The 12,287-nt window shown below is 46.3% G+C and overlaps 1 protein-coding gene across 1 annotated transcript; it reads right to left on the bottom strand.

Annotated features, from left to right (window-relative positions):
* Positions 1–10,687: 10,687 nt before the first annotated feature.
* On the bottom strand, positions 10,688–11,761 carry LOC119269289 (probable F-box protein At5g04010). Its single transcript, XM_037551081.1, has one exon. The coding sequence runs from the start codon at positions 11,670–11,672 to the stop codon at positions 10,866–10,868; it is 807 nt and encodes a 268-aa protein (XP_037406978.1). The 5' UTR covers positions 11,673–11,761; the 3' UTR covers positions 10,688–10,865.
* Between the last annotated feature and the right edge of the window lie 526 nt (positions 11,762–12,287).

Below are 12,287 nucleotides of genomic sequence, written 5' to 3'. Positions count from 1 at the left end.
CCCTTGAAGAACGATGTATCATTAATAAGGGATACAAGAAGATAGATCTACAGGGTGAAGTACGAACGGTTGCCGGATTGGTGTGCGGTTTGTGGTCATCTAGGCCATACTTTCAAGGAGCACGGTGATGGTATCCACCCAAAGTCTGCACTGGTGTTCAAGGATCTACGCGCGTCATGGTCCATGAGGAGAGGTCGAGGTCCTGGAGGTGAAAGGGGCCACCGTGGAGGCCGAAGAGGAGGCCGAGGATCTTGGTAGAGAATATGGTTTTGATGAAGAGGTATACCCGGAGATGGATGATATGACACTGGACGATCCAAGCAGGAAGAGGGCTGAACGGGACGACCTGAGCAGAAACAATAAGTTCACAGAGCAGCAGAAGGCAGATCCAATGGCACTAGCTATTGTGCCTGTCGGTACCAGCATGGTTAGCCCACCTTCGGTCAGAGACCCGAAGCGGTCGAGGACAGAAGGCGAGGAGAAGGAAAACTCAGGCACTGTAGTAAAGAATTTGGCGGGCTCCTTCGAGGAGCGCCGCCGGGCCCAATGAGTGCATTATGTTGGAACTGTCGGGTTGTGGGCAACGCCGCGACGGTCCAAGAACTTCGCGAGTTTGCCAAGAAGTTTGCCCCTACCCTCTTGTGCATTGTTGAAACACGGATTGAAGGATCTAGGGTAGAAAATTTAGCAAATACGTTGGGTTATGATAATGCTTATGCAGTTGATAGTCAAGGTAGAAGTGGTGGGTTATGTTTGTTCTGGAATAATGAAATAAAGATTGAAGTTTTGGGGTACTCTTGTTATCATCTTGATGTATCTGTGGAGGAACAGGGGGCACGAGATATGGAGATTGACATGTGTATATGGTGAGTCAAAAACTCATTTGCGGCATCAGACATGGACAGTGTTAAAAACATAAGTACTTTGAGCTCGTTACCATGGCTATGCATGGGTGACTTCAACGAGGTTTTACATCCAAACGAACATGAGGGGGTTGGACAACGCAGCAACGCACAAATCCAAGCTTTTGGCGAGGCTACGGATGTTTGCATGCTGATGGACATTGGACATAAAGGAAGATTTTGGACGTTTGAAAAGAAGGTAACTGGCGGAACCTATACGCGGTGCAGATTGGACAGAGCGTTGGTTAATCCTCAGTGGCTGGCTCGTTTTCCTCTTGCGAGCCTGGAGAACCATGCAGCGGCTACCTCAGATCATGGCCCAATCGTTTTAGACTTTGGCCGAGTACAAGCAGAAATACCAACGAGATCCTTTCGGTATGAGGCGATGTGGGAAAAACATGAAGGTTTTGGAGGGGCTGTGAGTACTGAATGGGCAGTCTCGGGACCGTGTGTGACTGTACAACAGCTGCATGATAAATTGGCCACTGTTTCGAAAGGGATAACGAGATGGAGTAGGCAATCTTTTGGAAACGTGAGACGGGAGATCAGGGACCTTAAACTGAGATTGGAGGAACTAAAAGGGGACCCTCTTCGTTCGGCACCATCACATGTGGAGCTCAAAATCAATGAGAGGCTGGTGGAGCTCTACCACCGAGAGGAGATCATGTGGAGGCAACGTGCGCGGGCTGAATGGCTTTCTTCTGGGGACAAGAACACGAAATTTTTCCACCTTCGAGCCAGTCTAAGAAGAAAGAAGAATATGATAAGGGCCCTTGAAAATACGCTCGGTGTGGGGGTAAGCGATCTAGCTGAGTTGAAGTCGATGGTGAATGCTTTTTATCAAAATCTTTACACATCAGAGGGGGTGCAAGGTGTTGAGGATGTACTTGAACATGTACCGAGTAGAGTAACAACAGCAATGAATGCACATCTTTGTGCTCCGTATACCCGCGAAGAGGTCAAAATTGCACTCTTCCAAATGTTCCCTACTAAGGCTCCGGGTCCTGACGGTTTTCCTGCTCAGTTCTACCAAAAACACTGGGATGTGTGTGGAGATGATGTGACAAATGTTGTCCTAAGGATTGTGAGAGGGGAGGAGAGCCCTGAATGCATAAATAATACCATCTTGGTACTCATCCCGAAGGTGAACAATCCCACTCTCCTCTCACAATTTAGACCGATAAGTTTATGCAACGTCTTGTACAAGATAGCATCAAAGGTAGTGGCCAACAGATTGAAGCAAATTCTACCAGATATCATATCACAAGAACAGTCAGCCTTTGTGCCAGGGAGACTGATAACAGACAATATCATATGTGCCTATGAGTGTTTGCATTTTATGAAGAGGAAAAAGTCAAAAAATAATAGTTTTTATGCTCTAAAACTGGATATGATGAAAGCTTATGACAGACTGGAGTGGGATTACTTGAGAGCCATCATGGTAAAGCTGGATTTTGCTCAGGCTTGGATTGAAACAGTCATGTCTATGGTATCTAGTGTATCTTTTTCAGTGTTATTCAATGGCGAGAAACTTGAGAATTTCCATCCATCTAGGGGGCTTCGGCAGGGAGATCCTATCTCCCCTTACCTTTTCTCGATTGCAGCAGAGGGCCTTTCGTGCCTCCTGAAATCCAGTTCTCAGTCATCATTGTTGGCAGATATCAAGGTGGCACCCACGGCTCCAGCCGTTAACCATCTTCTATTTGCAGATGACAGCCTGTTGCTTTTCAAGGCTAGTGTGGAGGGTGCAGAGAAGGTGTCAGACCTACTAACTTCCTATTGTAACGCTTCCGGACAGAAAATAAACAATGCAAAGTCATCCATCTTCTTTAGTAAGGGTTGTCCTCAAACAATAAGGGACGGGGTGAAGGACAAACTTCAGGTGCACAATGAGTCTCTCAGTGATTGTTACCTGGGTATGCCAACTGAGGTTGGACACTCAAAGAACGGCACTTTCAAATATCTGAGAGATAGAGTCTGGGAGAAAGTGAAAGGATGGATGGGCAAATTACTGTCGTGTGTTGGAAAGGAGGTGCTAATAAAAGCGGTGGCCCAGGCTATACCGGTCTATTCTATGTCCTGTTTCAGGCTTCCAAGAGGGCTGTGTGATAGTGTTACAACTATAATTCGGCAGTTTTGGTGGGGAAGCAAAAGAGGCAGAAGGAAACCAGCATGGGTTGCATGGGATATAATGACTATGCCAAAATATATGGGAGGTATGGGATTTCGTGATCTGGAACTATTCAACTTGTCTCTCCTGGCTAGGCAAGTATGGAGGGTGATGGATGATCCGGAGTCGTTGAGTGCAAGAATATTGAAGGCGATATACTTCCTAGATCGATCCCTTTTGGATGCAGAATTAGGCTCTCACCCCTCCCAAATCTGGAGAGGGATACTTGGTGGAAGAGATGTACTTGCTCAAGGAATTATTCGGCGCATAGGTGATGGAGAAGAGACAGATATATGCAATCATAACTGGATCCCAAGAGAGAGTTTCAGGAGACCGATTGCTTCCTTGGTACCGAATCCACCTCGACGTGTCTCAGAGCTCATAGAAACATCAACAGCAACTTGGAGAGAAGAGCTGGTGCGGGCTGTCTTCACACCGTTCGACGCGGGAAGCAATTGTAAAGATACCCTTATGTACGCGTAGGATCTCTGATTTTTGGGCTTGGAGTGAGGAGCCTCGGGGCCACTTTTCTGTCAGCTCAGCTTATCGTATGCTCACCCGCACAAAGCTGAACAGAGAGGCGTGGCTAGAGGGTCGCCGGGGTACATCAAGAGTAGAAGCAAAAGGAGTTGATTGGAAGTCGTTGTGGAAGGTACAGGTCCCGTCGAAGATCAGGGTCTTCATGTGGAGATTGGCAAAGAACTCGATCCCATCGGCTGCAGTGTTGCATAGGCGAAACATGGCAACTTCTGCAGCATGCGGTTTGTGTGGTGTTCATGACTCATGGAGACATGCTTCGTTGGACTGCCCTATGTCTAGGAGCACGTGGGTGCTATCATCCGAAGCCATCCTGGATCAACTAAGCATTAACCAACATGATTGTGCTAAGGATTGGATCTTTGTCATGGGTAGAACTTTGGAACCGAAGGAATTTATCAGGTTTGCAATAACTCTTTGGGCCATCTGGGGTGCGAGGCGCAAGGCAATATATGAAGATATATTCAAAAGCCCATATGCAGTTCATGGCTTCGTTAACTCTTACCTAGGAGAACTTCTTCAGCTATCTCAAAAGAGTGAGCCCCATGGGAGTGCAGCAGCTGGGCGGTCGGGTTGGCTAGCACCACCCGAGAATTTTATGAAACTAAATGTTGATGCAGCAGTGAGTAGGGGAGGAAACCATGGAACGGTGGGTACAATATGCAGAAACAGCGAAGGCACTTTCCTTGACGCGTCGGCCTATGTTTTCAGAAATCAAAATGATGCAGCTACCCTTGAAGCGCTAGCTATCAGGGAAGGTTTGGCTCTAGCCCAAGATATGAATTTGAATAGTGTACATCTCGCTTCAGATTGCCAAGGTGCTGTGTCAGAAATCAAGAAGGGGAGTGGATCAACCTACGGAGCTATCATCGAAGAGATCAAGATGACGGCTACGTCTTTTACGTCATGTAATATAGTTCATGAGTATAGGAGCTTCAATAAGGAGGCTCACAATTTAGCGAAGCATGCTCTAAAGTTAGGGTCTGGTCATCATGTTTAGCTAGGCCAGCCAGAGGGAATTCCTTTCATCCTTGTAAACATTGTGACGGTTTAAAATAAAAGCTTCGCGAGATTGCCTAAAAAACGTAAAAAAAGCGGTCGACAATATGCGAGAGGATTACAGAGGAGGCGCTCGAGGGAGACCAAGCGCGCGAGGAGGTCGAGTGGATCCAGCGCCACGCGGTTCAGCCGATGCGCGCGAGGGGAGCCGATCCGGCCGATGAGGGGTTCCAGCGGACTCCCGGGATGCGGATGAACAAGGGGCCGACCGATCCAGCCGGCACGGTCGATCTGCCTGCGAAGTGGAAAGGGGGGACGTGGTCACGTGGGTGATGATGGCCGACCGGTGCCTCATCTGCTAGAAATTGCTCGCAGTTATACTTCAGTTTCTATGCACGCATTCATGGCGATTGATGTGCCAATCCTTCTGGTGCCGAGTGGTACGTCTATATATTCTTCCTCCCACACTCTTCGCTCATCCTCTCTAGCTCCCCGTGCTGATTGGGCATCCTGCTCTGGTTGTGGTAGGGTTCCTTCTATTTCTTTTCGTTTTATGTATGATTCATTTTTGTGCGAAGCAATTAGATATCCTCTCATACCAAAAATTGTGTGTACATGTGATGTTCATACTAGCTGTGCTCGATTGATTTCATTTTGGAGCTTGGCACTGGAATTGTTTTTGCTTAGCAGTTGCGCGCGCCGCCACGACGTTGGTCGCCAGCATCAAGCTGCCAGGTAATTCCCCGCCTCCAGGCCGCCATTGCTCCGGACTAGTTCTGCCGCTCAAGTGCGAGACATTCCTCAACGCCTCTCTGCTCCAATCACTTATCAAATTTGAAGTTTCCCCGAGACAAATTGGAACATGCAAAGAAGATCTGTGCTCTCAGGCATCCCTGAGTATAGCACGAACACAATTTTTATATGTGTATCATTCACACCATTGTATTACTATTAATTATTGTTGTTGTCAATAGGGGGCAATAATATATGGAGGACTAAAGATGCAGGAGGCATCCCTGGAGAGTGGAGGTGCATGTGGAAGCATTGATACAGTGAGAGATAAGACCTCAACTAGGATCATGTAAGGCAGCAGAGATCAACACCAAATACGATAATAAAATAGTATATGCTTATTTCTAATCAGGTTTTGGTTCTAAACTTCAGATTGGTTTTGGAAAAGGGTTCCTGCTGGTCCAAGATCAATGTTACGAAGTGGTACAAAATCAAAACAAAAGATCATTGCTTCCATTAAGAATAGGCAAGTTGAAGAAGGGACAAACTATTTACTTCAGATAATCCCCTTTTCAGCCTCCAAATCAATGAGTTTGTGTTCTTAAAATGATTTTGTCTCCTTGCATACTAGGTTTCGTTACCAAATGCAGTGACAAAATTGTCCGCAATGGAGTTGAGGAAGAGGTGGGAGGAGTGCAAGTAGTGGTGGGTTAAGACAGTAGCGACTGATGTTTCACCAGCTCAAGGCCATCTCCCGTCGACGTCCTCCATAACTAGGATCCACTCATTGCCACCCACGCATCTACCTCTGTTGCAAACAATGATATGCATAATCACCTTTTTTGGGTCTGTTCAGTTTTCTGTATGGTAATAATTTTATTGCTAAAACATGGAGTATTTTGTTGCATTTTATGTATTTGTTTTTGGTAGGAAAGCTCTGGTAGATGTGGTCCATTCCGTACTTAATATCATATAAATGATTCTATAATTTTATCCTAATGATTAACCAACTGTTGAGGAGTTCACCATGGTTTGCTAGATTTCTGAAAAACATATCGGGTGACTAGCTTTGACAATATGAAACACAAATAATTGGCACCTCTGTATCATTAAGCTAGCTCCAAGTGTAGTGTTACGTCATCTCATGCCATGGGCATCCTTTGTTTAGTTAGGTGATGTTATTGTCCAGAATGGTGCGACTTGTATCATCATTCAGTCTGTTATTTAGTTCGCCAAAGTGCAGGGAGTTCTGCCAACAACATCATATGGGATAGGTACAATACAATTGCAACTTGAAATCAGTAAGACTACCATTGTCTTAGGAAGTTAGGATGATGCATGACCATGATCATTTGTTTGTACTTCAAATTACTACTTTCATTCTCTTCTTATTATTTACCTTTGTGTAATCTAATTGTTGTAGGGCTGGGTTAGATTAAATATCTTGGTGCTGGTCGTCGTAGAGAAGAATGTCAATAGGTTTGCTAACCTGCATTTCTCACGTTGTTGTCTAAAACACTTTTTTTGCAGGGTCTTTAACACTTATGTTACTTACCTAACCCATCCAAGCCTATACATGTATTTGTATACTAAAACAATTTGTTGGAGACAAGTATTCTTCTCATTTGAGAAAGTAAACATTTAGCAACTTTAATACTTTGTGCCTCTGTATATTTGCATAAGTTCCTGTCATCCTGTTGGGAAAACAGATGGTTCCAGCAACGCGTGCATTCTTTTCACTTAAATCTTTCTAAACACCGCTCCTTGCATATTGACATGTCCATTGGTATAAAAATTAGTGACATCAACTAATCAATAATAACACCAGATATTTCAGATAACGAGAGAAGTGAATGGATGCAGGGAGAGGGAAAGCAAGATCATTGACCAGATCAAGTGTCAATGATCTACAAGTCAATACAAGTCATCTCAAACATCAACATATCAGTACAACAAGCGCGGTCCTGGACCTAACAAATGGACTCCGATCTTGGTACACATGATACTAAGAGGATGGCCAACTTGACCTGATAAATTATAGAAGATGGCAGTTACGTAAAATGATAAATACTTGGTCTGCCTACATGAATATTTGGTTTGCGTACATGATGATTAAGAAGTTTTTCACTGGAAATAGGAATTCAGTTCTTCCATGTCAATATATTTGTAGAAATTTCTATCATTCTACTTGAAAAATGGATGGGCGCAACAATGCGCACCAATCATGATCTAGATACACATATTAGAAGAGGAGATGTTGCAAGTATCTCAGCCCCTCGTCGATGCTCATGCACCTACAATCCAACAACACCCCGAGCCTCACCTTCTCCACCAGCCTCTCTTCTCCGCTCACCTTGACCACGACCTCATCCTCTATCTTCATCCCAGCGCGGGCATCCCTTGCGTGGCCGAGGCCCCCCTCCCCCCGCCACTGACGAGCGCTCCGGCCCTTGATGCCGGCACCTTGGCGTCCATCATGACGATCACCCCAGCCCGGCCATCGCGTTCCGGTCACTCACGTCCACCGCAACTGGAACACGCCACCGAGGGCCTTCTAAATGCCGGCGTCGAACGCTACAACGGCGAACGAGAGCGTGTTCTGTCCACCAGCCGCGAAGAGGACGATGCCAAATGCGACATCGGCGAGGGCCAGGCGAGGCACTAGGAGTGAGCGGCCGCGGGAGGCCGCGTTGCGAGGAGGAGCGTCAGTCGCCGGCATTGACGTTGTTGTCGGTCAATGTTGGTAGCCGAGGATTAGAGGGTTCTGTAACATTAGACAACATGATTGTCGACGATGAAAGGAATTTGAACTATAACAACGTTGGTAGCCATGTGAAGCCTGCCAGAAACGCAGATGAGTTCACTGCATTTCCTAAGATCTACCGAAGAATCGAGAACTGTGTTTTCCACAACCAACTCTAGCATGATATGATATTATTAAGCATCGGTGGCAACTCTATGAGGGAGATAGGTCCCTATTTGTATTCATTTCTATTTTTTTTGTAGGGAATATTCAAATAACCGTTCGCATTACTCAATCGTACTAGCGATGCTTCTTCTCAAATAGTTTGCTATCCATGCGCAATGTAAGTTTCATATATAAACAACCACTTCCCCTAAAAAATAAAAAAATAAACAACCACTCTGACTAATTGTTAAATGCAAATGCTATGGCTTCCTTTGGTTTGGAGGAATTTTATGAGAACTCTAGAGGATAGAATTTTTATAGGATTTGGAGAAATTTTATAGGAACTCTAGATGATAGGATTCTTATAGGATTTTTTACTTTAGAGCCCTTTGGTTCATAGAAATGGAATCCTATTCCTACATAGGATTGATTTCTATCCTCCACATTTCATAGGAAAATAAAAATAAGCCTAGACTCAATGGAAAAATCCTTTGATGTCAATCAAATGACATCTCATTTCCTATTTCTACTCATAGGATTTAAGATACATGTCATCTCATTTCCTACAAAATTTCTATTCTTACGATAATCCTATGCTATGAACCAAAAAAGGCCTATGTATATCTATTTTTTTACTTGTGTCTACTTTTATTTCTTGAGAAGTTCTTACGTTTTTTATTCGTGATTCTGCATTTATTTTTTTGATGTATCAGTTATTTGTTGAGTGAATTCTAGTTTTTACCCTTATTTTAATATTTTTGACACTAATTACCCCATTTAGCAAGATTTCATCCATTTTACCCTATTTAGCAAAAATGTTGCCACAGTTTACCCCATTTAAATTTTTCGAGCATTCTGACTGGTGGGTCACAATTGTCGGGTCCAGCTGACATGCCACGTCAGTGGTTTTTCCTGACTATTTTTCTCACTGCTGAACTGGGCAGCGCCGCTTCTTCTGACCGCCTCAGCCGATGGAGGTCGCTCGCGGCACGTCCAACGTCCAAGTCGGCCGCGCACCACGCTCGCCTCCCATGGCTTCTCGTTTGTGTTGCTCTCCCCCAATTAACATTCAAACTGATTTTCTTATAAGCATCAAGTTCCTCTAGCATGTTCATCATGCCTGCATCATCTGTTAACTCAATCATGGAGTTTCCGTTGGCTCCCTTCTTCTGATAATTAGCGCTGTCCTAAAGGTTGGAACCCAATTCCTTCATCTTCTCCTTTATATCAAAATAAATAAAGAAATACCTCTCAATCATCTCTGGCTCTGGATTCTTGTATCCACGGACATGTAAAATATGCCTAACACTCTACATCTCTGTTGCCATCCGCTTTGTGCAAGAAAAAAAAATGAATTAGTGGCTGCAATCATAATATACTCTAATACGGTGAACGAACAGGTTTCAGCATGCATCATAAGATACAAAGATCCAAACTTCCTTTACAGCTAGCAAGTAACAACACATACTCTTCAGTCAACATATTTGCTACCTAGATATTTAGATATGTAGGTGCATCAGAGTTAATAAAGTAGTATATTTACACCACTTTAATCTAATCTACAGAACCATCCATACTTAAGGCCATATATGATAATAAGCATACATGATTTTAGATTATATTGGTAACAATTTCTCCTATAATTTATTCAATGGTAATATGACATGCTGATCAAGTACAATCGTCCCATCAGAATACTTCAAACCGGAAATGAGTTTAGTAGGACCCGTTGACGTGGCATGCCAGCTAGACCTGACAAATTGTGACCCGTAGGTCAAAACGCACACAAAATTTAAAAGAGGATAAATTGTGGCAACACTTGTGCTAAATGGGGTATAATGGATGAAATCCCGCTAAATGAGGTAATTAGTGTCAAAAAAGTCAAAATAGGGGGTAAAAACCGGAATTCACTCTTATTTGTTACTAGTACTAGATAACCAGAGACTAATATGAATATTAATTGTTTTATTATCCTCTATAGGCAGAACCTTGGAAGGCGTAGAAAACGTTAAGATCAAGTTAAATGGTCTGTGCTTCCGCGATCCAAAACTGCAAAGACCCTTCCATATGTTTCTGTTGTTTTGCGAACCATCTTTGTTATGCTTCTTTGGATGATTGCATGGCCGACTGTCGAAATGCTTCTCCGTTAGACCCGGCGGCAGCTATGATTATCTAATCTAGTCATATGGTTTTTTAAGGATGATGCCAGATGTGCTCATGAATAATTTAGTGTAATGAACAATGTTGTTATATTTCCTTCTCAAGGGTTGAGAAGTTATATAATTATGAGTTTTCATTATAAATTAATTACTTACTGTCTTATTTGGTTTGTTGATTTGACCGTCTCGACTTGTTTCGATATGTTGTCCAAAAGGGGAAACTCTACCTATGGAATGTTTCCATCAGACTGCTCCATTATTATCCGCATAAAAAGGAAAATTCTTGTGAATCAAGCATTCTTAAACACAATTGGTGAAGATCATACCCTTACATAATCGATCATGGACTGAGCAGTCCCCAAAGAATTGCGTTTCCAACGATTGCAGGTTACAACACGAACACGTATGCAAACAGATAAGCTAAAACAGAACCATGGCCACCAGCACATATACACGTATTACAAGAGGAAATGCTGCAAGTATCTGAGCCCCGCGTCGACGCTCACGTACCTACAATCCAACAACACCCCGATCCTCACCTTCTCCACCAGCCTGTCCTCGCCGCTCACCTCGACCACGACCTCCGCCTCGAGCTTCCCGCCGCCGCATCCCGGCGCAGGCAGCGCCACCGTGGCCCACGCCTCCCCCCTCACGCCACAGCTGAGCGCTCCGGCCCTGGACGCTGGCACCTTGGCGTCCATCATCACGATCGCCGCAGCTGGCGCGACCCCGTGCCCCGTCCGAACAGCCGTCCACCGCACGCTCCAGTGCTTGCCCGGCCCGGCCACCGCGTTCCGGTCACTCACGTCCACCGCGAACTGGAACACGCCCCCGGGGGCCTTCTTTACGCCGGCGTCGGACGCAGCGACGGCGAACGAGAGCGTGTTCTTTCCGCCGGCCGCGAAGAGGTCGATGGCGAATGTGACGTCGTCGAGGGCCAGGCGAGGCGCTGGGAGCGAGCGGCCGCGGGAGGCGGCGGCGTGGAACAGCGCGAAGAGGCGCCGGTGCGGCGAGGAGCATCGGTCCCCGGCATTGACGTTGTTGTACAAGGGGAGGAGGCCGATGGCGGAGGGGTAGTGGCAGCGGCAGAGCCGCGCCCAGAGGTGGTCGCCGGAGAAGGCGGCGTGCCAGGAGGTGGAGACGCAGGAAGCCGCGGCGAGAGACGCCGCATCGAGGAAGTTGGCCACGAGGGAGAGCGCCTCCCACGGAGGCGGCCGAGACGGCGCCGACCGTGGCGGCATTGTCGTCGCTCCGTCGTCGCGCATGTGTTCGACGCTGTCGTTATGGGTATAGAGATTCAAGGTCGGAGATCGATGCGTGCACAACAGTCCGCGCTCGAGCGCTTATATCGATCGGGGCGCGCGTACGATTCAGGAGAGGGGGAGGATTCCAGAGTTTGCTATTGGGGGGAGACTCTGCCACGCTGGGCGGTTCGTGGGCGCGGGCGGAGCACACGTGGTCGGGGAGGACTGCTGTGGCGAGGCGTGAGCTTGGCGCGTGGCCAGCGAGGGACAGAGCGTGCCGAGACGGTCCCGTGCGCGCCCCTCTGCACGGGCTGCCCTCGACGAGCAGCGCGCGTGTCCGAGAAGGACACACGGTGGTCATCTGTACCTAGGTTGCGGCAAAGACCTGATGGCGCGCGTCGCCGCAGGATGCAACGTGCGAGCAGGACTCTGCTTGACACGTGGCTGCGATGGACCGACTCGACCGTACGCCGGTTTTAGCTTTTTTATTCTCGAGAGTACGGCGATGACGTACCATATATCTGTAGAAGGCAGAAAGTTTAATTACAAGGTGCATGACTGCGAATCAATTGGACGGTGGTATCCTCAACCCACCAGGGTTCAAATCCTGGTGCTCGCATTATTCCTGGATTTATT

The sequence above is a fragment of the Triticum dicoccoides genome, chromosome 3A, assembly GCF_002162155.2.
Source record: "Triticum dicoccoides isolate Atlit2015 ecotype Zavitan chromosome 3A, WEW_v2.0, whole genome shotgun sequence".
NCBI classification, from domain to species: Eukaryota; Viridiplantae; Streptophyta; class Magnoliopsida; order Poales; family Poaceae; genus Triticum; species Triticum dicoccoides.
The sequence above is the reverse complement of the archived record's forward strand: the minus strand, read 5'-3'. Positions and strand labels throughout refer to the sequence as shown.